This window comes from Strix aluco, chromosome 3 (assembly GCF_031877795.1).
Source record: "Strix aluco isolate bStrAlu1 chromosome 3, bStrAlu1.hap1, whole genome shotgun sequence".
In the NCBI taxonomy this organism is placed as follows: Eukaryota; Metazoa; Chordata; class Aves; order Strigiformes; family Strigidae; genus Strix; species Strix aluco.
In genome coordinates, this window is record NC_133933.1 from 82,486,268 (window position 1) to 82,512,322 (window position 26,055).

General features: G+C 39.9%; 2 protein-coding genes across 6 annotated transcripts in view; one reads left to right on the forward strand and one right to left on the reverse strand.

Annotated features, from left to right (window-relative positions):
• Window positions 1-10,439, forward strand: part of RTN4IP1 (reticulon 4 interacting protein 1) — a 40,592-nt gene extending 30,153 nt beyond the window's left edge. For 4 of the 5 annotated variants that reach the window (XM_074819416.1, XM_074819413.1, XM_074819415.1 and 1 more), the window contains one exon: window positions 10,300-10,439. In XM_074819416.1, the coding sequence (XP_074675517.1) occupies window positions 10,300-10,416 (117 nt within the window). In that variant the 3' untranslated portion in view covers window positions 10,417-10,439. Of the gene's footprint in view, window positions 1-9,219; window positions 9,377-10,299 lie in introns of all 5 variants that reach the window. The other variant, XR_012622580.1, reaches the window with a different exon arrangement.
• Window positions 10,440-11,516: 1,077 nt separating this feature from the next.
• Window positions 11,517-26,055, reverse strand: part of CRYBG1 (crystallin beta-gamma domain containing 1) — a 43,945-nt gene continuing 29,406 nt past the window's right edge. The window contains exons 18-22 of the mRNA XM_074820756.1: window positions 22,910-23,049; window positions 20,475-20,598; window positions 19,126-19,284; window positions 16,095-16,257; window positions 11,517-13,229 (exon numbers count right to left, since the gene is read on the reverse strand). Coding sequence (XP_074676857.1) covers window positions 13,141-13,229; window positions 16,095-16,257; window positions 19,126-19,284; window positions 20,475-20,598; window positions 22,910-23,049 — 675 coding nt within the window. The 3' untranslated portion in view covers window positions 11,517-13,140. The remainder of the gene's footprint in view (window positions 13,230-16,094; window positions 16,258-19,125; window positions 19,285-20,474; window positions 20,599-22,909; window positions 23,050-26,055) is intronic.

A 26,055-nucleotide genomic window follows, 5' to 3' on the forward strand; every position in this document is an offset into this window, starting at 1 on the left:
TTCTTCCCTTTGCATGGAATTTAGGAGTTTGTAATCCTTAAGACTGTTCTGCTATCTCCCTCTCCATGCTACCTGTTCTTAAAAACACAAAGCTTACTAAGTTTTGGAAGGAAAGAATGTCTAGTGGTTGTTTATTTTTGCCACTGAGAGTCATTTAGCATGAACTCTGGTGTTGAAAACTGTATGTTTTAAGAGGCCTCATTTGGTTCAGTTGGTCAGAATTAACATGACTGTGTGTATCTGCATATGCAAAATTGCTTAGCCTGGATGAACAGGAGTCCTGCCCCTAATGTGCACAGAACTAGAATATTCAGGTTATTGCAGGGCATAGACGATCTGCATTGGCAGAGTGGTGACGAGAATCTTGTGTTTCTGTTATTTCAGTGCTTCAGAGTATAACGTTTGTGCACATTATGTGCACAATGTAATGTCCAGCACAGTGACTTGGAATATTGTAAGCATTCATAAGCTTTTGGGGAATCTCTTAGTGGACTTGAAGGAAAGGTGTCAAGTGGCAGATAGATTTCTGCTTTTCTGATCTTTTCGGGTTTATGAGCTTGTTACAAAATGTGTGTGAGAGTGGGCAGTTGATTGCCTCCTTATTGGACTGCATGGTGCTGTAGGTCCTGGCAATGCCCTCTTTTGCATAATTTCATGTTGCCAGAATTCTCAGGGTAGAGAATATGGACAACTGCTGATAATCTTTCTATGTGGTACCTAAGCAGAAGAGGAAGGAGAGCCTGTGATGACTGCTGGTAATTCCAGTATTTCAGCTGTCATGCCATCTTGTGCTCATAATTTGTGCATATTAGTAAAATTTAGATCTCTCAGAGTTTGAGTGTTGATCTCCTTTTTCACTGTGCGTTGTGTTCCAGACTTCAGAGAAGAGTAAATAAATTGCTGTCGTACTTAAGGCCTGATTGCTTCTATTTGCCACCTCAGTGCTGTTGATCAGAATAAAAATCTTCCTGAATTCAGCCACTCCTATTCCTCTGTCATGACCAGTGTGCTGCTGACAAAACCAGTGGAAAGGCTGTGTTTCCAAAAAGTTACCTGCTCGTAATCAGACACTGCAGCAGCAAATAAGCTGTGGTGAAGTGTGTTCCTGGCTACAGCTTTGCACCACTCAGCTTTGTGTAATGTCCAGTGCTGTAGACATTATCCCATGGTCAAGAAAGAAACCCTAGAAGATGCTCCTCATCCTGTGATTGCATCCAATCACAATACTAAATGATAATTGTCTAAGAAACAGAAATGCCCTTGTCTTTGTTTTTACCATTTGTCCTGATTCTTAGCCAGTCACAAATTGTTTTGTGTTCTGCTCCTACCTTGTATGCAAAACAAATGCAGAATGTCCATGAAAGCCTCTTGGGAAACACCTGTTTATGCAGTAGAGATAGGGCTTAACCGCTGTTCTCTGCCTAATAATCTGGACAGGTGAATTGTAATGCCATTTAAAATGTACATCATACATATATGAATGTCCTGATGTACTTTTTGTTGTAAGGTGATCATGAGGACAAAGATGTTTGCTTGGTCTTTTATTCTCTGTGCAAAAACAGGTCGTAATGTCAGACTGTTTATCTGCATAGTCATTATTCTAGCAGCATTTAACTCTATTTTGTAAAATGATGTATACACCCATGCTATCATCAGTATTTTATAAGACCCAGATGTGTTCCATTTAGGCAGATGTTAATAAGACTGTGACCTTTATTGTCTAGACACAAGAGTTCTCTTAAATGGACAGATCATCCATTCAGAAGGGTAGGTGTTTGGAAAAGGGCAGGAGAGAACTACTGGAGGAAGTGTACCATGGTTTCCCATAACAAAGTGAAAAGAAATGTTTATGTTTGAATAGGAGAGAATAAATGAGAATTTAAAAGAAACAACCACAAAGCAATAGAAGTGTAGCAAGAAGACTTGGGGAAGCCAGCAAAGTGAGCTCATGTAGTTGAACTTCTTAGTTTTGAGTGAATATGTTTTTGAGTAATGCAAATTTAGTTATTTTGAAATTTCAGTGAATCATCTTTTCTGTTACAGACATCTTAATTTTGAGATTGTATGAAGTGTGAATAGGAGAGCAATTGGAGAGCTCCTGAAAATGAGAGGTTTTTTTCAGGAAAGTATAAATCATGAGCGGGGATTTAAACGAAGGAAATTAAAAAGAGCTGATGGTTTAAAGAGATGTACAGTAAGTGAAGCTTTGAAGAGCATACCCCTGAAGCAGTTACATCATACTGATTTGTCGGTGTTTTTTCTTTTAGTCCTTTTGCACCAACACAGATTTTTAGTTCTGATGAGTTCGTCATCTTCCTTTGTGAAATCAAAAGGATTCTCAATCCTTCACCGTATGAAGAATAAGCAAAAAGGGCATTTCGTTTAAAGTTATCTGGTTTTCACACAGATGATTTTTGCAGCAAGGAATAGAGATTTGCAAAATGTCAGCTATGAGGAATTCTTTTAACAGCCTTTTTTAATGGGAAGGAGAAGATTTGATGAGCTGGTAGTGCAAGGAAGGAGAATGATTTTCCTTTTGCAATTTACCTGCACATCAGCTCAGTTCTGGGGATTGTAAAATTATTTTCAGTTTATGAGCTGTTTTCTCTGCCTTGCAGCTGGACATCTTGCAGAGAGACTATTGTGAGACTGAGGGGCTGGGAGGCTGTTGCAACAGTGGTGGGCACAGAGAATATTGAGTATTCACTTGTCAAATTTTAGAGATACTGGCTACTTTCTAAACTGCTGGGAAGTCCCTGTTGTGGGTTGAACTCTGCTAGTTAATTACGAGCCAGTAAGGACTGGCTTAACGTGGGCTTCACCAAATGAGTTGATGAAGCACATGCCAGAGCCTGGGGATCTCTTTCCATGGCAGAACGTTCCTGGTGAATTACAAGGTTCTCATCCAAAGACAACTGAAATCCACAGAGCCTGTAGTTCAGGACACAGATCTGCTGGAACACTGTTTGCTGAAGCATCATCACTGGTCTCTGCTGCCAGCATCGTCACTGAAAGGCTTGTTAGGAATTAGTTTGATGTACTTGTGGTCAGTGTTGTGGATTTAACATTCACAGTCTTGGTTTTTGCTGCTTGCTTAACTTTTTCCTCCTTTCTAAGGATGTGCCATTCAGTCCTTGGTGAAAATATAGCAAAGTCATATAACCACGTAAGTTTGTAGAAAGCCTCTAACTTATAATTGAGCACTTAGTTTGCCTTTTATAAAGCCTGATGGAGGAAGGCAGGCTCAAAAGACTCATTAGTGTCATAAGGGGGAGCACCAAGTATGTTGTATGTTCCTGGTGGACCATGATAGGATGTGGGTTAACATGCAGCCCTACAGGAATTTTAAATTTTAATTCAGTGCCGTTTAAATGCAGTGCAGGTGTGTGTGCGGTATTTCCGGTGGCTTAATACTCTTTCTTCCAAAGCAGAGTAGCATCAGATGGGCTGTTGGGTGAAAGTTGATTTTGCAGAAGGAAGGCTAAAGGACAAGTAGAGTCTCTGATCATGAATAGATCATTCTCTGTGTTGTTGCCTTTCTAGATAAATGTTACGGCACAGGCACACATAAGAAAAACAACTGCATGCCTATATTGATGTAATTTGTGTGTGGTGTTGATTATACATGTTGCTGAAGACACTAGATGCTCTGGACTTAGCACCTGCTGTTGTGGTTTGGGGGACGGGATGTTGACTGTTTTTTGGCCCTGCTGCTGTCTTCCTGTGCAGTGCTGTACAGATCACATAACCTTTTGCTACCGTAATTTCTCATATCTACTAATGAGGGCTAATGCCCTTTATCCACCTTTGGTGATTTTCTCTGAGATACCCTGTTAAAATGTGGAATTCAATTGTTTTCTATTGCTAGTCTTTGCTATTCAGGAAGTAAATAACATAAATTAATATGGTTATCCACTTTGACATTACTTGGGTTTTGAGTTGTTTGGATGGCCATGATTTAAGATGGTTTACATTCCTCCTGCTGGCATAGGTTATCACAGCTTCTTGACTCTGTGTCCTAACCCATGTGTATTGATTTGCTTCCAATTCATCTTGTTACAGTTCTGCAAGTAACTTTTTCTCTGGCCCCTGTTGCACAATTGCTGCATATTTCTCTCATCTGCATGAATATCAAACACCCAATGTAACATATTGAGTCCTTGAACGTCTTCCAAATCTGGCATCTCTAGATGTCGCCTTCTCTGCAGTAATTCCAGTCTTTGTCTTTATGGCTGCGCTAAGATATCTTAAGGTACCTGAGGTGACTCGCCCTTGGGTGGTGCCTGCTTTACTCTCCCTATATGAAAAAGGACAGTAGGGTAGTGATTCTAAGTTGACTAGAGATCAGTCCTCCTACCCACTCACACTCATTTTGACAACCACCTTTCTCCATGCTAAATAGCAAAGCCTGCACTTCTTTTTTTTTTTTCCTTTTTTTTTTTTTTTTCAATTCTACGTTTTTTTGTTGCAGTGCTTTTGCTTGCCAGGTTGGTTGGCTAGAGCCTAGAGATGTTGATCAAGGAGAGGATGCCAAAAGCTCTGTTCAGTCCTTTCTCTTCCAAAAGAAACCTCTATCTGCATTTTGTCATGGCCACCAAAAAAACCGCTGTGATTTTTATTAAAACGCATCTGCTCCTCTTCTTCCAGGACATGGTAGCTTGCTTATGCTCTTTATGAAAGTGCTGTGTGATTACATCATAAAGTGTCCGTGAAGAAGACAAATGGAAATTTTGCATACTGTGGAGAGATAGGGCTTGAGTATGTAAATTCACATGAACCACAATGAGGTCTGGAAAAATTTCATCATATTCCACGTATTTCATCAAGTGTGTTGCCTCAGCCTGATGTAATCGCATATTCTGTAGAAAGTCAGTCCTCGTGTTCTGAGCTCTAGTCCCCTAGTGTAAGAGGGAATTATGTCCAGCACAGCAGTGAAATGTGGGCTCAGCAAGACAGCTCTTGTCTGTTGTGCGTTTAATTTGCTGAGACCTGGGGAGATGCAGGTCATGCAGGACTATTCTTCTAATATATATATATAAAATATATATTATGCTTTCATATATAAATATATATATACGTATATATAAAACTGTACTAAATTTTGTTCTGTCTTAATTATATGGTAGCATTGCTCCAGATTGCTTTAATTACAAGCATAAATGTCAAGCAGCTACCATGAACGTGACTGCTAGGGGAATCCAGAAGAGAGACTTGCTCTTTCCTTTAGTTAATAGTTTTTCAGCATGGTTCAGTAGGTAACTAACCCAGGATCTTCCTCATTCAGATTGATTAAAGCTTGGGCTAGGCTGGCTCACTACAATTCTCAGCCTGTTGCAGTTTCTTACTGCTCTTCATTGTGTTCTGTAGAAGCTGTTCTGCGAGAGCCAATTAATGAACTAGAGATTTTTTTAAGCTTCTTCTACACTCCGAACAATATCCTGATAGCCTGCTTAACTGGGATTTATCTTCTAGCATTTTAATAACTGTAGCTGATACTCAAGTTCCTGTGGGCTGCTGTTAGTGGCTTGATACAAAAAATGTATCTTGGCTGGAAAAACAAACAAACAAAACCTGGTAATACAGTTGTTGGCAAGATGACTGTGGGAGTAGACCCCTAGGACACACGCCTTCCATTCCTCTTAACCACTGCACCACCGTTCTTCTTAGGGGTGTATGAGACTGGATCATTGGATCATTTTTACTTCTGTTAGGCATTTGGGACAGAAGTATCATGTACCTGATGTCCTTTAATGTGCTAATGGATGAAAGCGCTTATTCTCTGAAATACAAGTTAATCTGAAACATAGTACTGTATAGTCACAAAGCTACCCTTACAACATGTGACCAGAGCCAGCTGTTCCAGAAGGTAAGAACTTCAATCTTTGTCTTCAGTGAGGGTTGACTCTAGAACCTAATGTTGGCAAGCAATGTGAAGCTCAGCATACATTGTTGCATGCCATTTTAAGGGGAAGGAAGGATGAAGAAAGGGGTGGGATTAAGACCCAAAGAACATGGAACTTGAGTACAGCAGAAAAGGAGGTGTTCAGCTAAAGGGAAGAAATGACACAAACAGCAGTGTCCCAAACCAGCATTTTTTCCATGAGATGACAGTAAATTACTGAACAGATAACTAAATGTTTAGCTATAGGACAGGGAGTGTTCTTTGTAAAGATTTCAAGTCTCTTGTTGACATTGAAGGGAGACTCAGTGAAGGCCAAAGAAGAGTATCGAGCTCTCGAGCTCTGCATTTGTGCTCAAAAACCGCATTTGGGTATGGTGCTAATTTCTGGAGGAAGACGGCCGTTATCTTCTAACTCAGCTAGTCAAAATGGCAAGCAGGTCTTCGCCATTTTGGCAAGCCCTCAAGAGGATTTTGTCTGGTGGAGCACATCACAGCTCTTGTTCTGTGCATATGCAAGTATCTTTTCCAAAGTGTGTCCACAAGCCGTGAGCAGACTCACAGCTACTCACCGAGGTGTACATAGAGTGTGTGCCCTGGGAGGCAGCAGCTGGGAGGGAGGCACTCTGCAAAGCAAGGCTGCCCTGCAGTTTTGACACGGCCATCCTTTACAGACCTGGGGGAGAGCCAATGCACTGTCATTGCCCTTGGAGTGAGGGGACTTTTTTTCTTTTGGGCTTTGAACTAGCCTTGCTCTGAGGGCCTCTGAGGTTCGGCCTGAGCCTTTCAAGGCTCTAGCTCTCCCTCCAGCGGCAGGAAGCAGCTCCACGCTCACTGGAGCGACTTGTAGCTAACAGGAGGGTCAAAGCCGCCTTCATTCTCTTCATCTTTTTCTCGCTTGTCCCCTCCTGGTAAATTCAGGCTGTGTCCTTGCTACCACAGAAATGGGGCCTCCAAGGGTGGGCTTGACTTTGCCATTAGCAGGAGCGTGTTCCTGCTGACCAGTCAACTCCTGCCAGTGCCTGTTCACTGCCTGCTGCGTTCAGAGCTGGATTGGCTGGGATACCACTTCTGTGCTCTATGTAGGATAGCCTTAATCAGCATCAGCAATTACTCTTTTTATTTTTCCAAACACATGAGTTCATTTCAAGAGACCTGAGATTCATTTCTATAGTATGTCCTGCATCGGAGAGAATGAAGAGGAAGAAAATACCTTTCAGGCCCAATCTGTTTTCAGATAAACATTTCAATGCGGGTGTGTGTAATCCTTTCTCTCCCAGACTTTAGTTTAATCCCTTTTCCCTGAACAAATAGGTGTCCTCTGGCAAGGAACTGATGCGTGGCTGTAAATAGGCAGTGTTTTTATTATCCAGTTAATCTCCATTTATTATCACACATTCAACAAACAGCAGACGCTCCCCTACTTGTTTGTCTGTTCACAGGAAGAAATTTTATCTTAGTCAGTGGATTATGGTAAAGGCTGAGTGAATCACTGTGCTGCCACACGGTCAGCCCTTTCAGGGTTATTCAAACAATGGGACTGACCAGCCAGCCAGATAAAATGTTTAATGCTCTAGATTGTCAGGGTCATCAATTTAGTATTCATCTCTCTCTATAGCACTGCCTAAAGCCAGTGTTTAAATGGAGCTAGAGGTTACATCAATGTAGCAGATGGGCTTTGAGTGTGTGGTGGCTGCAATACACACTGTGTTTTGAACTGTAAGGCTGCATTCAGGGTTCCTCTGAATCCCTGTGTCACCACTTTTCAAATGCGATGCTTTGAACTTTACCTAATAGGCTGAGGATGTAACATACCTTGTTCTGTCAGGGTTACAACCTGCAGCCTATAATAAATGACTGTAGGTAGCAGAACATTGAAGTATTGTGTTCATTTTTTCTGAGTTGCTGCACGTGTCTGAAATTTAAGTTCTGCCTTTCTCTGGAAGCCCCTGTGCTTCACATCCCCTGTGCTGCTGCACTCTTTCTTTCCTGAGTACCTTTCCCCTCCTCCCAGCCTCTTGCCCTGCTAGGGTCACCTGTGTCCATGCTCCAGCAGGCTGAGTTGTTGTATTCTTTTTTTTCTTAACTGAAGCACAGCTTTGTATGTAACTGCCATTAGCAATCAGTACTTGAACAAGTGCTGCACTTGTGCTTGGCTCAACAAGGTTACTGAATTGTTTTTTTCTCAAGCTTCTGCTATGAAAGCAAGGGTAGGTCTTCCCCAAAACAGTCCCTATTGATCATCATCAGCACGTTCCTCCTGCTGATAGTCATAGCAGCTGCAGTTTACTCACATGCTCAGTTTACCCAAAGCCATTGTCTCATTCAATGTTTTTGCTGCTCTGGGTCCATGTCCCTGACTTTGCTGATGCCCGAGACATTTCCATTCTATGCTGGATGCTGACCAAACATGATTTTGTCTTGGATCATTTGTGTCCCACATTTCTTCCCCAGTTGAACTGCAGAAAGTGTTACACAGTATCTTTGTGGCTCCTCTGCTGTGTTACTACTCAGTTTGCTAAAGGTTTGTTTACAGTGATTGTCCTGGCCGAATAAGGGGAAGAAATTACCCAGCCTTGTGCCCTGCAGTATTGGCAAGTTTGAGGCACTGGGTGAACGTATTTATTTACACAATTGCACTTATAGTGACTTGGCTCCTAATTCTGACTTTTTGTTTGGAGGGGTTCCACTCATTCCTGCTTTTCTGCCATGTAAAGCTTCATGCTACTGCTAAGCTTACCTTGACAAAATAAAAAGGAAAATCTAGTGACAAGATTAGGAGATACTGCAGTGTAATAGATTATTGATGTCTTGGATTACTGTTACCATATAAGCAAAACCAGTAGTTATTTTAGTGCAACAAATGGACTTCAAGGTAAGGCACTATGTATAAATAAAGAGAAAATTAAGGGAGTTGAGAAAAGGACCTACATAAGTACAACTACCAGATTGCATCTGCTGTGCTGTTGGGGAGGGTGCTGGGTGGTCAGTGCTGCCGCTTGGGAGGTCTGGGCATATAAAAACCTTTCCTTGGTAGCGCTGCACGTTCACCATCTAAGCTGCATGTCTGAATACACACCCCCTTGCCTTCTGGTACACGTAAGCAAGCCCTTTGACAGACATCACTGTTCTGATGCCACAGACTGTGTCCATATTGCTGTTGTATGCCGTTTCTCTTTAGCAAGATGCATGTCCTATCAGGAGAGGGCAGTTACCAGTTCTGGAGTATTCAACAAGACAGCTGCATGCTAGTAGCTGTGAGGAAAAAGCCTGAATATATTTTTTCACTGACAGAAGTAACAAGGGTCTTTTTCTAGCAGAGTAAATAGGGTGTTTGGATCTTTGTGACTTCAAATCTCCATCACTGCACAAGCTAGCGGAAGACTCATCTACTGTTAATGTTTCCCACTGGTAAGAGGATTAGGATCAGTTCCTCAATGCAAGAACGTGCATTGGGCTGGCGTTAGGGGATGCAAGGTAAGAGACCTCAGGGTAGATCTTTGGGAGGAGGTGTGGGAGGTACTTTTGTACACAGATCTTATTTTGGCCTTTGGAAGGCTGACTCAGAACTTGATGACAGAAAAAGTCTCTTCCCTTGGACTAGCAGTGACAGTATTTTTCAGAAGCAGCTGGGATTTCTTCTGCCTCTGTTAGTACACTATGATGTCTAAAGAAAATGCTCGTAGGGCTTTTGGGCTCCTTAGTTAAGAACGGGGACAGGGAATAGGCTAGTTTCACCTTCATTATTAGAAATGAGTCTAAAACAATCCAGAAGGCTACTCTACAAAATTTATGCTAAAATAGCAGTCGATGCAAGCTTAATGATGTGTGTCTAGTGGAATACACTGCGGCTGGGTTTTCAAGTGTATCTAAATGATTCAGCAACAAACGTTTGTGGACTTTTTTTTGTACTTCAATTGTGGCCAAGTCTTTTAAGGGTACTGAGGGACGTACTGATGTAGGTAGGCACTAGGTTCACAGGTATCTTTAAAGCATCTGACCTTTTTAAAATTCCTGGGTTTCACAAGAAAAACAGTAGAGAAGTATGAGAAAAAAAATGTTCTTCCTTTTCCTTAGTGTATCACTGTGGACAATGAAAAGTTGAACCACAGTGTCAGCTTTGAAAGGGACTTAAAAGTTAGAGCCTTGCATGGTGTTCTTTACTGTTAAGAGCCTCAGGCGAGGGCTCCACACTGTGCTAGTAGAGATGTTTCAAAACTCAGGCCAAGAGCAACAGAAAGCCTTCTCCTGAAAGTTAAAAGCTAGTGACTACATCATTTGGCAACTTCTGCCCTAAATACTATAAAGAAACCTCCCCCCTTTCTTCATACAGTTTTGAAGTGTGAAGGTGATACATTATCTTATTCCTAATATAGTGACACTTTCTCTTTATTCTGTAGATTCAACCAGTTATTGATCAAGTCTTCCCTTTTTCTGAAGTTCCAAAGGCCTTTCTGAAATTGGAAGGAGGACACGCCCGTGGAAAAACAGTGATTGATGTAATTAGTAAAAAATAAAGTATCTCTAACTTAAACATGAATTGGTGTGTAGCAACTGTTTCTTCTTTAAAAGCTCACAGATGATACATAATTTAAAAAAAAAAGTAATTTTAGAAAAGCCTCCCATCCTTCATACTCTGTTAATATGCAGACAAGAAATACTAATGTCCTTTAGGTATTTCTACATGAAAACCGTGTTAAGAATGTAGTTGTGACTTTTGCAGAACAGCCCTCACTCTTGGGAGGAACAGCTGGCAACATTTTCATTTTGTAGATCTTAGAGCTTTTATTTTCCATATGTTTTAGCAATGTCCTCATGATTTTTATCCAGTTGTCCATATGAAACTTGTGCTGTCCTTTTCTCCTCAGCCTTTTCTAGTTCTGTTCACCTTTATTAATATGTATTATTACTCAATCTAGTTCATTCTCAGAACCTGTAAACTTTTCCTGTATTAAGTGGGTCACACTGCTGTCTCAAAACTGTTACTTTAATCTTGATATGGCAAATTTCTTCATGGCATAACTAATCTGAGTAGAAGCATGGAACAAAATCAATCTGTAACTGATAATTATTCTAATTGCCTGACTCCTGGCACACATTCAGCTGACTACAGTGTTTATGCAGGTAGGCTAGACATGATTTTGTCAGTAATCAAGAGACCCTGTTCCTGCCATCCCCTCTGTCACTGCTGCTGGGGTATGTGTCTGTTGGTCTGTTTTTAAACTTACCATTTTGCCAGAGATGGGCTACAAAGTAACTTCCCCTGCAATTACGCAGGTAGATCAAAGGAAAGTAGTAACCTCTTAATTGAGAGCTGCACCTGTACTGTGGTGCAGCTACCGTGATGAAAAAAACGTATCATGCAGTGCTTCCACCAGGGGACAGAAGCAGCAGCCATGTGAACTGTGGCCCCATGTACATGTACAAATGCACTGAACACGTGCTCGTAGAGGAGAAGCATCCATTCCCGAGAGCCTGCAGCTATTCCACACCATGTATTCACTCCCCAGGAGCTAGCTGTCACAGAGGAATTGGGGATGGAGAAGGGCAGAAGACAGAAGCAAAACTAACCATAGAAGGTCAGCCTTCTACCTTTAAAAATAATTTCAATAAAAAGTTACCTAACTTAAATTTATTTGTAAAATGCTATATTATATATAGCAAGAGCACATCAATATGACAAAGTACCACTGTTTGGAAACAATAACAACAAATTTTCTATGAAGAACTAAAAGCAGCACGTTTCAGAGCAACAAAACTTCAGTACATCTGTACAAAAGGAGGAAAATTAGTAAGGCACTTCCTCTAGGGTGGTAACAATAAAAGCACCAGTATCCTTTGAGGCAATACAATAGTAATGAAAATGTTAAACAGACTTACTATGCAAGACAAAGGCCTGGATGCTCCTGGGAGCAGCTTGTAATAACACTGGTCTAAGCCAGAACAAAACACAGCAGCATAGTACAAGACTTTGTTTGTATTTTACCTTTTTGCCAACATTATTAAGGAAAACTAACAAAACCAGGTTAAGAGCAGGGCAACAGAAGAACCTCCTGCAGTCATTAGCATGTCTTACTTGTCACAAGCTCTTTACCAAACCAGTAACTTACTTTCAATGGGCACAGTCCTTGTGACCGGGCACGTATCCAGGCTTGGCTGTGCCCCTTGCTAGGGCAGTCTGACACTTCTGCCCAGCAGCAAGCGGGAGCCAGCAGCCCACCACAGACCTCACTCTCCAACATCACAGAAATACTTGGGAGCCCGGCATTCTCCACAGTGAGCCCAACAGGCAGTGGCTGACAAACTTAGTAACCACAGCGCCTAGGGGCTGTTGCAGTCATCTTTAGTGATGCTTTCCCTAAGAATTCTTGTTTTCTATATGATTGAGTTCAGGAAGACTATACTTACTGGAACTGTCTTAAAAGATAAAAATTTGACTTGGCAAAGTAGTAAAATACCTGTAACTCAACAAGTTAGGCAGCCTAGAAAATGGGCAAGTTCTTCACATTCCGATGCATCCTTTTGCTAGCCCTCTCTTTTTCTAACAAACATCTACTGATTTATATCATGTCTACAGGAGAAAAATCTAGATGATTTTTTTCTTAATTTAGGACTTACTATATTAGCATACTAAACTATATTTGATGCCACATGTTAAATAAAAAATCTTTGGATGTGCTGTGTGCTAGCAGTCTTTAAACTTTCAGTAAATATAAATTTGTTCCAGTGACACAAATATATTAATTTCCAGTAGTGAATATTTCTCTATACTACAGCCCATAGGTCCAAGTTGCTATACCCACATACACACTGCACTCCTGTCCTTATAAAATAAGCTTTAATTATTTTTTAGCCCTTCTCTCAGTTAAAAAAAAGAACACATTTAAAAATAATTTAGAATTATGCTTATTGACTATTCTGGATTAACTACTCACTGACACAACTGTAATACCATGGGGTCTCTCCCACCTTTCGTTCTTCCACTCTAGCCCAAGGCATACTACCACTCTCTATCTCACATTGACTTGTGATGATTAAAAAAGAAAAAAAAAGGTTGAGACATACTCAAGCTTTTATAGGGACAATAATCTTAATAGAGAGGTGAAATCATTCTGTTGCTCATTCTTTTTAAAACTGCAAAGAAAAGACAAAACTCTCATTGTTGATCCTGTGTCCTTCAGAGACAGCAATGCCAATTCTAGTGTCTGGAATAGTCAGACGTCATCTTTGTTTGTTTGGGTTTATACAACTAGTGGTTCCCAACACTGTGTTAACTTTTCTTCATTGACTGTGTTGACAACAACATGGTCACGATCATATTGTGTGCCCCCTGTAAAGAAAAATTTCAGAGTATAGATTATCTTTGAAATAAGAGACATAGACTCTAGGTTTCAGGGCAACTCTAGTAAATGCTGCTGTAGACAGTTTCTCTTCTCCCCAAGGCACCAAAAAGACAAACTCATTTTCATTGCTGCCCGCTTTTAGAATTAATTTTGAAGCAAGGAAGCCTGCCTGCTCCTCTCTACCCCTTTAGCAATTCAGTACCTCGGCTTTTTCGGCCTAGGTGGGAAAGGAAGGAAACACTGCAATACAGTCAGGAGTAGCTCCCTTAAGACTGTCACTTTCCAAAAGTCAAACTTGGCTGTTCAGTTTCCCCTCAACAGTTGTCAGTCCTCACTTTGCTCTAAGATGATGTTTGCACAATGAAATAAGTCCCGCTGCTAACAGACAATATGAGTGTGACCACACCAGGGACAAGGTCTGGTACTCATTTACTCTTTGCCATTATATAATCCTGTATTTTGACCAGCTGCATCGCAAGTCTCCGTACACAGGGTATCACCCAATGTTCAGCTGTTTCCACTGAACGTACCTGAATGCAAAATATCACCCTTTCTTAGAGGGACTTAACTTACTGATGTGATGCAATGCCAAACATGTTCCCATGGAAGCACACCATTAGTATTCTGACTTAAGAAACTTGGAAAGAAACATTCGACTAGAGCTGAAAGTAAGAACTGACTTTTTTTCTCAGATCTAGTACATACTGCAGAAGTGCAGGACATGAGCATCCCCACGTAGCACAACACACCTGTAATAGCAGGTAGTATTCCCACTGGAAGCAGCCATCTGAGCCAACCACTTATACAGAGCAACAGGACGCTCCTACAGACGCCGTCTTTCATTCTGCGCCCCTATAGCCTCACCCTCCCCCAAGGAGCAAGAGACAAGCCTGGCAGCTGCAGGCTGAGCATGAGTGTAACAAATATGGATTCCAGCAGATCTCAGAAAGAAATATTCTAGGCAGCTGGAGTCCTGCATGGGCAGGCACATTTAAAGCAGCTCTTCTGTACTAAGGAAATGCCATCTCAAGCACCTTAGCTGTTCTCCACTTCAGGAATTTGAGGGGAGGAGGCAGCTTTCTGGTGCCGCTGTCCCGAATCAGAAAGGTCTCTTGAGAAGATTAACACCAACATGATTTCTCTCCTTGCCATCACCAGGCAATTACTAAAAAGCTGTAGAGATACACAGCAGAAATACTTGCAAAGTTCTTCAGAAAGAGTGGAAAAAGGGAATTCCAGATCAAATACTCCCCCAGGAAAAAAAAAAAAACCAAACCTGTAACCAGCAGCTACAAAAACTAATATTAGCTACATATCTCACTGTGAACCCAAAAAATATTCTGTAAGCAGCATCTGATAGAATGTAAACATGTTATAATGGGAAAAGATGGGGTTTTTTTCAGTGGAACAAGAGACACTTTTACTTTCATAGAGCAAAGCTCTGGACAAAGCTTTGTGCTATGCCAGTATATCCACAAGGTGGCACTGGTAACTGCACAGCTCAACACTGCATTCATTTGCTGAAGAAGTCCTTAATGCTCAATTTGTGGTCAAGAATGGATCAGCAGAACTGTCAGAAACAGGTAACGTTCCTACTAGGCTTTCTCAAATAACAGCCAGATGTACCTACTCTTTCATATTCACCATATAGGTTTACTTTTTTTTTAAACTGAGAGTGCATCTATACTTCATTACCAGACCTATCCATTATGAAGTTCTTCAATTATAAATGCAGAATACATAATTGCTTTTAACATGATTAACTGAAGACAAGGCAGCATAATAGTGTTTCTACTTGTTTGGTGCAACTCAAAAGCTGACTTCATAAAATGGTATGCAGAGTCGTTGTGACTAAAGACTCTCTCTTGAACTAGAGTCTTTTCAATAAGTTTAGAATTAATCATCACTAGCTTTTTATGGTAGTAAAGAGAATCTGTGATTATTTCTGACAGTGTTGTATTACGGTCAGACATTAGATAAACCTTTTCTCACAGTTCTGATGGTCCTTGTTGTTTTCAGTTCTAAAGTGCTGACTGTTGACTCTGGTATTTTATTTTTTTGTAATTGCTGTAATTAATGTCACAGCCTCAATGCAAAATTTTCAAACAGCTAAAAAATTAACAGCTATAAGAAAATTATTACCCCCCCCAGCCAAAAATACACTTATGTAAGAACATCTGATTATGTTAATCCTCCTATTTATTCCATTTGTTGCTTTTTCAGACCTTCAATGAAACTATGAAAACAAAGTTCAGAAACAGTATCTACATGAATCAAACTGTTGTGACAAAAGCGACTGTAACACACGCATCAAGTGTGCACAGACCTTGGTCTGCTATGGCAGAACCTCATGTTCACAATAAAGGTATAGCCATTAATGAACAAATGAAAAAACTTAATATTTTTGCATCTAATCACATCAGTGTACAAGCCTGCCTTTGCTTTCCTAATATCCCTTAGCTACTGCATCTACAACTACTGTATAAGAAAATTTTGTCTATACAAATTAAAGTTAATGAGAAGCTAGGTTCTTCTTGCTTCAGCATTTTAAAGAATTATATTCACATCACCCAGTGCCACGTAAAATTAACTGAGGATATCTACAGCGAGTGGACACTGGGAATACAAGATAAGCAAGTACTATGAGTTACTAAACTCTATGTAGGAAAAATGAAATGAAGTCCTAGGGCCTGTGTAATTCATGAGGTCAGACTAGCCAATCGGGTCTTTTTTGATTCTAGATTAAAAGTAACTATAACACCATCCTTAATTTATAGGCACGTTTACTGCCTAGCCCACTGTAAATACCATGTAATTAAGACAGAGTGTAATGAGATAACACATTTGCTTACCTTTGATATCTAAAACCAGCTTGGGTTTCATCTTGCTATAAATCCTGCCGTCGGGACTAATATGCCAATATTGTTTGTCTTCATTCCGCTCAAATGACAGACCAAGTTTAGAGCCAGGAGTTATAAGATTTCCTACAATTGTCAAGCAGCAATCCTCTGCCATCTGTATCATCAGAAAGGCAACAGCAATTATTCAAAACAGCCTTACTTCTAGTATCCCCTGTTTTTTAATCACATAGGAGAGATATCAGCAGGTGAGAAGAGAATCTAGGAACTACTTTCCCTAAAGGAATGTATTTTTGCCCCAAACTCAAGACTACTTATTTTTCTTTTGTTCCTGTTTCTGCTGACACTCTCCACTACATAAGAACATTAAAATAACCATGCTGTATCAGATCAGAAGTACAATTAGCACCTGTCTCTAGCAGAGGCCAATAACAGATACCATGGGAGATTACATTCACTCTGCTCTCGTATGAAGTATGTTCCTGGTAATCTCTCCCAATCTACAGCAATTTCCAGCCCAGAGACTTTTCCATGCAGAGCTAGTACCTTTAATACTCGGATGGTTTCTGTCCCATATATGAATTTGTTAGTCACTACCCACCGAGATCAATGTAACCCTTTCAATGAATGCCCTTCTGTATCATAAGCCTTCTGGGGCAAGGAGTTCCAAATCTTAACTACTAGTAATGAAAAAAATAAAAGTAAAAAAAAAGATTGATAGGCAACTACTAGTTTTATTTAATGTTCTCCTCACCCTCTCTCCCCCCCTTTATTTTAAGGGATGTCTTGTCCACACTGTTTGCAGAGACTTCAATCGTATCATCTCTCAAACTGCCCCCTTTGCAGGCTAAAAAGTCCTAGCTATTTCATCTCTTCCTTGCATAGAAGACCTCCATCTCCTCTGCGCATCCTTTTTTTGTTCTTTAATCATTTCTAGTTCTGCAATAACCTTTTGAGATAAAGGACATAACTGCACAGTGTCGAGCGTATGATTTTCAGTGTATCACAATAATATTTTCTGCTTTGTTCTATATTTTTTTCCTAGTTACTTGTATTACTTGATTTCAAAACTCTGCAAATGTCTTTACAGTTTAAAAAAAGAACTGGCAAAAATCAAGCTTATAGAATAAGGCTGTATTAGTAGCAAATTACAGTTAATTATTCTGTGTGAACAGTGATTTTCAGTAGATCACCATAAACTGCCTTGTAACTTCTGAATGGACTTCAGTGGCAGATTAAACAAACACCCATCTGCCATTGTTGACATGGCCCTAAATTAAATATACAGTTTTGAAAAAGTAGTACTTCTTACTATCATAACCTAGAACTGAAGTAGGTCGATTTAGTTCTGCAGTTCTGAACTTCTCATTTGTATCTAAAAATGTTCTGTAGTGGGACTTGGAAGACTCAAAGCTTACACATGAGATCCACTAGGCCACTACATCACCTATCTCCAAGAAACTCATGAAGAGTGAGGAGACCTGACTTCCTATCTACTATTCACATCTGTTTCTGACAAGACGAACAGAATGACTTTCATATCTTGCTTATTGGTTATCCCACCTACCTAAAACAGCCTACCCTTGAAAACCTCAGACATATCTCAAGGTACCGTGACTCACTCAGTGAGATGACCTAAGCTTACAGGAAGAAAGGCACAAGTTCTTCCAGTGACCTATGTCTGTCTACGTGCATATACCTACCCACTCACGAGCTTAATTTTCTTTTTAAAATGTGGTGGAAAACAATTTTTTGTGCAAAATACATTTACTGCCATTCAACAGAAAGATGCAGAGCTCTGTAAGGGTTCAGTCATTTAACATCAACGTTGCCAGCTTGCACTCTGCACTAAGCTACCTGGTTGCTATACAGCACGAGCTGTGTATTTTCTGTGCACAGAAAAACTGCTTTATGAGGTACAGAGACCCATGTCTTGGGGACAAAACCCAAGAGCATTTATCCAAAGCCATATAATAGCACACTGTCTCGATACGAATACTTTCAGTGAAATGTTTGAGAGGCACTGTCAAGAGAGAAGTCTTTTGTATGTGATATTAAAGCTTTTAGCTTACTTTGCATCATTTTGCTGTCTGCATAAATCCCTTTTACTACTGCATGTGTCCCGTAAACATGTCCAAACAATGCCTTAGCTTATTAACAGTAAGATTCTTCCCTCCAGCATAGATGACATAGTTATAAATGGCTCCTTTGAAGTTATACGATCCTACAGAAAAAGTTCAGATGATTCTTTACAGTCAAGCTGTTTAACAGTATTAAAGTAACTTAATTTTCTTTGGCTGGCATCCCTACCTGAGACTGTTCATGCTTAAACATTATGAACTGTGCATACCTCTGCTCACCTCAATGACAATTCACACATGATTAGTTTTGTGGACTGTGAGAAAAGTGGGATTTCATTTGGAAATTTTTACAGAGGAATGGAAAAGGGATGAATTTGACAAATACAGGGATAACCAGAAAAAAAACAAACAAAACCCCCCCAAAACCAAGAGTAGGATTTTATCCTTAAGCTTGCCTGAATGCAGAAGAGGATATAATCTACACCACACTGATCGACCTACCACAAGATATGCATAGTTCAAAATATTATCAGGAAGGGTCTGCATTTTAAAAGGTCTCCTCTTCTTTGATACTTATGTAATATTTTTACTGTGGAGGAAGAGGACATGAACATGGAAAGAGCTCATGAAGAGCAAGACAGTGATCTGATGTTGACTGTACTTGTGAGGCTACTATGCTTTAGGGGAAAAGTAAATCAGAACTAAAATCTCTCAAAATTTCAGTTACATCAGAAAAGGTACCATACAACTAGTTTGTATCACCTAAAAAACCCAGAGTTTAATTAAAAAAACAAACAAAAACAACCCAAATCCTTACAAAAAGATTACATTACAGCTGAAATGGAATAAGCCTATAAAATAAAGATGATACAGTAGGAATTGAATTCATAAAGCCCTACTATTGGAGAGGAAAAGAGAAGATTCACATTGAACTTGAACCTCACCTGGCACCTTATGAATCCATCCTGATAAACCCAGATTTGATCATCTGAGTCTGCATCTTCTGCAACCTGTATTCTAAGAAGATTCAGATTGTCTAAGTTTCCATCAGCTGACATGAATTTTCCTGTTTCCCTGTTTCGAAGCCTGAAGTACACACGTTTCTGCAGAAAACAACAGAATGACAGTCTCAGTGCAGATCACATCCTGCTCTGGTTAACTTCAGAGTAATTACTGTTCCATGCTGAACCCCGTGCCTCCCTCTCTCCTTTCAGAAAGCTTAACTTTCCTATTTTAGAATTTAATTCCAAAGTCCATAAATGTCTAGGACAAGCCAAGCTTTGAGAACTCGTTATTCTGCATGGAGAGTTTTAGGCTTTCCTATGCACTGAGATCAGCACACAGTGAAAAGCTAAGAATTTTTAATTCAGAGCAGCACTAACTTCTCTCTGCTAACTTCTTGTATAGACACTCTTCGCTTTCATTAGGGGTGCACTTGTGCAGTGCTGCTTCTTTCACTGGCAGCAAGTATTACGCCGCACGTTCATGCTGCAGCTTGTTACACATTAACGTTTCTGTTTAGACAAGCTCTCAGCCAGGGCGGTCAAAATGCATTATTTCTAATTTTGCTTAAGGCTATACAAAGACAATGCTATGACAGCAAGCAAATGCATTTGGTTACAGGTACAAGCAATCTGTGGATTAGAAAAAGTTGTTTCCTCAATAAACTATAGCTCGGCAAGAACCTCAAATGTTAAAACTCACAGGACTGCTGCAGCACTGGACCAAATCACACAGTCTTTATTTAGAGAACAAAATGAAAAGAACATCACAAAAATAAGTTTTGCAGTAGATTTGCAAATTATTCTGCTAAGTAATAAGCAGGGAAGGACCTTTCCCCCTAAATCAACACAAAATCACTACTAATTGAAATATCCGATTTTGTTGACCAATTTTCTTGTTCCAAAAATAACGCAGGTAGTACAGACAGTACGCCAGTTTGGGCGCTAATTATAAAACAACTTAAATTAATTTATATATAGTAGTTATGGCCATTATTTGTTAAAGTAATTTGGCCAATCCTTATATACTGTCTTCTATACTCTGGTTTACAGTATGCTTAATGAAGAGTTTAAGCAGTAGAACAGCAAAGCCATGTAGCGTGATCAAATGGCTTTTATTCCCAGCAAAACTGTAGAGTGATTTCTTTACACAGTGGCCTTTCCTGAAGCTTGTGACATGCATCAAGACTGTCTGCTTTTGGATGTGTAATATCCCCCAACCTCATTATAAAATATAAACATAAAAAAAATACAAATTAGTACTCGACAATCTCATGTCAGAGCCTTCTCACCTGCAGTAAAGGTCTCAGAGAGCCTATCTGACAGTAGCCACTCACTTTATACCAGTCTGGAATTTCAGTCGGTGATAACAACATCTGACGCCCCCTGTAATTACTATGCTCATAAATTATCCATCTACAAGGAAAAAAAAAAAAAAAAGAAAAAAGAATGCTTTTACTGCCAAATCCTGCTTTGGAATCAATAAATGGGTTTAACATAAATCTGTCCCACAAAGTAGTAGCGTTTAGCTTTGGAAAGCCAATGACTTTCTTTTTAACAGGTCTTCAAAAATAATAAAATCATGTCCTGATTTAGATCAACCACATTAAGATGAGTATGCTGGAGTTCACATTTTAAATTCCTATTATTTAAAAATTACAAGCTGAATGAAACAAAGCATTTTCTTGCCTTAAAGGGAGAACTGCACTTTTAAATATCATCTGTTTTCAGAAGGTACTGTGACTCCTCAAGGAGCAGGTATGTATATGCTACATACGTTGTATATGCTAGATTGCTGCACGTGGAGAACCAGTACTTCTATGTACCTTAATCTGGACAGGCCTGACCCACATGGGAAAGAACTACTACGGATGCAGATTGCAACAAGCAAATACTGCAACAGGGTGAAGTTCTCTAGGGTGTTTTGATAAGAGCTTTTATTTCAGAACATCTTTCTTCTTTTCAAATACTGGGGGGTGGGGGAGAGAAAAAAAAAAGGGAGAGAGAAAGCATATAGAAGAATTTTCTTTAGCATTCCCTAGCAGGCATCCAATCACACTGAGTGCAACCTGTCAGAACCTTACTTCTGCTTCTCTACTCCTGGCACAGGCAGTGAGTTACAACTAGACTTTGAAATAGGCTGCAAAACAGTGCAATTTGTGAGGTTTTTCATACGGATTTGCTGGGACTGTCCAATAGCCACAGTTAAAATTTTAAGTACACGAACACTTAATAAACACATTTTCCTGTTACCTCCTCTACTCTGACTGGTTTCTCAGTAAACGTCTATATCCAGTAGCACACTCACCTTAATTTTGGTGCTTTTTCACAGCTTATCCCCAGGTATTGAAATTAAGAGAATTATAAACGGATGTCTCTTAGCAAAAGAAGAGAAGACAAAAAGCCCTTCAATAAGGAAGGCAGTAGGGCTAAGAACACTGAAACCTGTATTTTGACACATTTCAGCAGCTGACACTGCTAGAACAAAATCAGAACTTTCCTATCATACTCTATATGTTTCTAGTGATCAACCAGAAAAAGCATATATATTCACTGGACAGGAAACATTCTCAATTCACGACTCCGTTACCTGGAATCATGGTAACCACATTCTTGGCAAAGAAGTAACTTTATGTTTGACTTCATGTTATTTCATGTTATGGAAAGTGAGAATCAACTATTCTGTGGTTATGGTTGAAGATACCGAAATCTCAGGAGACTTAAGAATACAGAACATGTACCTTTTCTTATGACCTTTATGTTTCAAATTTTCAGTTCAGTGTGCTAAGGAAACCCTTTGACCAGATGGGGAAAATGGCTTGCTCTACAGACCTTGTATTAGCTATCCACTTGAGGGCAGTCTTAAGCTATCCAACAGGATCTCTCTGGCACACACCTTGGAAATTGACCTCTTTGAAAGAACATGTTTAAATGCAAAGCAACAGTAACATGGATGTATAGTTTAAAAAAAAGTCAGTCACATTCTTCAAGTTAGAAAAAAACCTGAACATATACTTGGGTCAAGTATCTTGGAGGTAGAAGCTAACAACAGGAAAAACACAAAAAGAGAAATTCAACAGATCTGCTGGAACACTAGAAGAAGTTTTCAAAATGCTTCCAGACAGTTTTTAAACTTCATCACAGACTATTTTTTTACATCATATTCAAAAGTAAATTTAGAGAACACAACTGCTTAAAAATAGCTAACAACTTTAACGGCTAGATTTACAACCAAGAGCCTGACCCAATTCATGAAGTAAAAGGGATTATTACCAATGTCAAGAGGGAATAGATCATGATCTGATCATACCACTGTGTCTGTAACATATAGGCAAAAGGATGAACATGGAAACTTATTAAAAAATTTTGAACTTACAACACGTGACACAGATCACAAACTGAGTGATTTTTTTATGACTGAGACCTAAACCAAGAGCACAGAAGTTGGTTCCAAGGATGCTATGCAAGCTGGCTTTTATAATATGGCATGAGAAGACATCAGTTTCCTCGTGAGCTTTATTCAAATTCATTTCACCTTCTAGCACAGGACACCAGTCAGTGATAACATGTTGAAACAGAATGTGAAAAGGTTCTGTAAGAAGAAACTGCATTAATGTACTGCACATGTTATGATATTCTAATTTTACAGTCCTTGGTTTCTAGCACCTGTAATTTCTCTGTTGAATAAGTACATCATTCTAAAGAATCAAAGTGATTTTAAACTTACATGCCACCAAGGACTTGAACTGAAGCTATTCGAGGACTGTATCCCAGGAACTGGAGATTTAAGACTTCTGTACTGAATTCGATTTTCTTTCCTTGGAAACCCACCTTTTCAAAAAGAGCTATGCATGGCTCAGACAGCTCCTGCAGAAGGAAGATGAGCACTTTTATAGGATATTAGAACTCCAGATGGTGACTGTGAACATCATTACTCCACACAGCCCTTTTATTTGACAGGTTTCTTCTTGATTAAGATCAAAGACCCTGAATAATGTTTTTGCTCTGCAACAGGTTACTTAAAAGACATAAAAAGACATTAAAAAAAGTAAGAAAGAGCCCTTAGACAAAACACACAAGGGATCTTCTTGCATGGAACATAAAACTTCCTTATCTCAAGGCACACATAAGTGCCTTTGTGGTTGATTCCTGAATAATACCTTAGGTATGTTTTAAAATACATTTTAATTAATGCCATATCCCTCTTCCATTGCACTAAACCCCACTCATTGTAGGAATTTTCATCTTCAGATCTGAATACACAGAAGATAATATTGATTTCCACAGCTTCAAATGACGACAGCCTTGTCAGCACTGTTTATCACTGCTCTCATTTTTAACTCTAATAGTAGGTTATGGCAACATCAATCTCTGACTAGACAAAAGCTTCAGGATTCATATTTCTGAGGTGAAATTCATGACTCAAGCAAAATCTGTAACATCTGAATTCTCCAAACTGCTGTGGGGAGACGATTCTTCTCTCTCTGTCGAAACGTTTCTGATGTCAAAGGGATTCTGCCCACATGAAGCTCCCTGCATCACTGAATCCATTTTAAATGTCTTCTAGGTAACGAACTTTGGACTCTTTTCCATGTGGCAAGGTATCTGTAGTGGACTGGAAATAACTTCTCATAATTAAGGCCCTCCCCTGGAAGCTGGGAGGTAAGGGTTTGAAATTCCTCAGGGTAAAGTTAATTAGGCCCAAGTGTCCTGGTGTTACAGTTTACGCTCATCGACAGAAATGACCCTGCCACTCCCTGTCTTGCAAGTCTTCCCGTAACGACTGCATAAAACCAACGCCATAGCCAGAAGAGCTCATTCCTGCTGGCATGTGTTCGGCATGCTTGAAATACATCAACTGGATCAGGAACGCCCGACACGACGCAAAGTCTCGACAGACTCTCATCTGGCCTCAGGCATGGAAACAGGCCCTCCAAGGCAGAGGTGGCTCTGTACGCACATGGCAGTGGATATCCGTGCTTCCGTGTGACTTTGTTAGGCAAGACGTCATGTCTACCAGTTTCTAGACAGTGCTTATAATTCCTCTTTAATCTTCTTTTAGATGTTTAGGGGCCCAGATGACAATGTTGCACAAGTGTCACCATTATCTCCGTAGCAGTCCGGGTTATCGCACAGCAGTTGAGCTATGCTTCCTGACTGCACACACGCTGCTACACTGTGGAAAATGCTGGGAGAGGCCTTTCAGCTTACTCCAAAATTGGAGTATACTCATCCCCACCATGAAAGGTTAACACCAGTTAGACTATCATGTGTCATCGCGGGTAAAGAGCCCAACAGGACCAGTCGCACCATGATGATGTCCCAGTGTCTCCGACTCCTCCGCCCTTTCACAGACCTGCACTCTGAGACACGCAACTGGTCAGGCAGCAGCCCTTGAGCCATATGTAATGCTTCAGAAATAATCTACTTACAAAAAAGCCACACTGACAGAAAAGGAAATCCTCCAGGATTCTGCCACACCTTCCACTCTGTGCATTTTTTAGATTCAGCAGCAACACTGTTATACAAAATGTTCCTCACAGACAGAAGCACAAGGTCAGCTCAAAAGTTTTCTTTCAGTACTTCCCATGTACTGCACTGTACAAAGGTATGCTCCTGTGTATCTACATTTGGTTATTTCACAGAGTTGCTCATTAAGAAGTATTTTCAGCATGACTATTCAAACATAAACCACATTCACAGTCGTTTTTACAGTATGTTCAGGAAAAAAACCAAGTAGCAAATTCAAGAAGGAAAAATGCTATCTTCTATCTGTAGCACAACCATGTGGAGCATGCAAAGCAAGCACAATCAAGCAAAGATACAGTGGTATAAAAAAAAGCAAAAATCTTGAGCTTATGAACAAAAGCCCTTTTAACTTTCACTTCCAAGTTTATCAAACATCCCTTTCATTTCCTTTTTTTATGGTCCCTTAGAAATGGTTCCCTGCAAAGGGGAGTTAAACTAGATAAGTATAGGAATGTGACATATTAAAATAGCAAAGGTGTTTCTTCTATAGAAATATCACAGAAAAATCATGAGGAAAGTTATGGGAACAGCAGATGGTGGGGAGAAATTAAGATTAGCACTGCCAAAACACAGTCCCAAAATAAATGTGACAGGTGAAAGCAGTTATCTAGAATAAGGTTCATGAAAAATGAACAATAAAATAGGATCATTTCCATCTAACTTCTTATTCTCTGTATTCTGGTTTGCTAATAAACTGCTGAGCAAAGCAACCCATTCTCCTCTTCTCGTCAGGTAGGAAGCCTCTGAAGAAGGAAGCAACAGCACATGACTTGCCCACAGATGCAGCTTCATGCTTAAGTGTGATAAATGGTAGGGCTAGAACAAGTTTCAGAAGTTATAGAACTTAAGGAGGCACAGAACTGGCATTTGGCCGTTTTAACACAACAGTGTCTGTAACAAATAGTAAATGTTCCAAAAGCAAGCTGATCCTTCCAGCTTGAAACCCTTGTTTTAAACCCAAAAACTTGATACTGACATGTACGAAAGAGCCTATTTTAACTCGTGGTGATCACCCACCAAGCTTGGCTTGAAACACTTCTATTGTTTTTCATAGGATCTGTCTACTGGACAGCCAAAGAGTTCAGAAGGCAGACATACTTGCTGCAGATGTTTGTTTACACTGAACATCAAAATGCTCCAGAGACATGAAAGAGGATGACACATTTTAGTTCTCCTGCTACATCACTGATGGGTCACCAAAATTACAGTGGAGTGCAATAAAGTTGCCAAATTCAAAGAAGAGAGTCAATAGCGTACTCCTCCTTTTTTAAAATTAGTACCATCTCTTCATATTGCCATAAGTTCGTGGATTCTTGACCACATTTTGCTAGTAATTACTTTGAT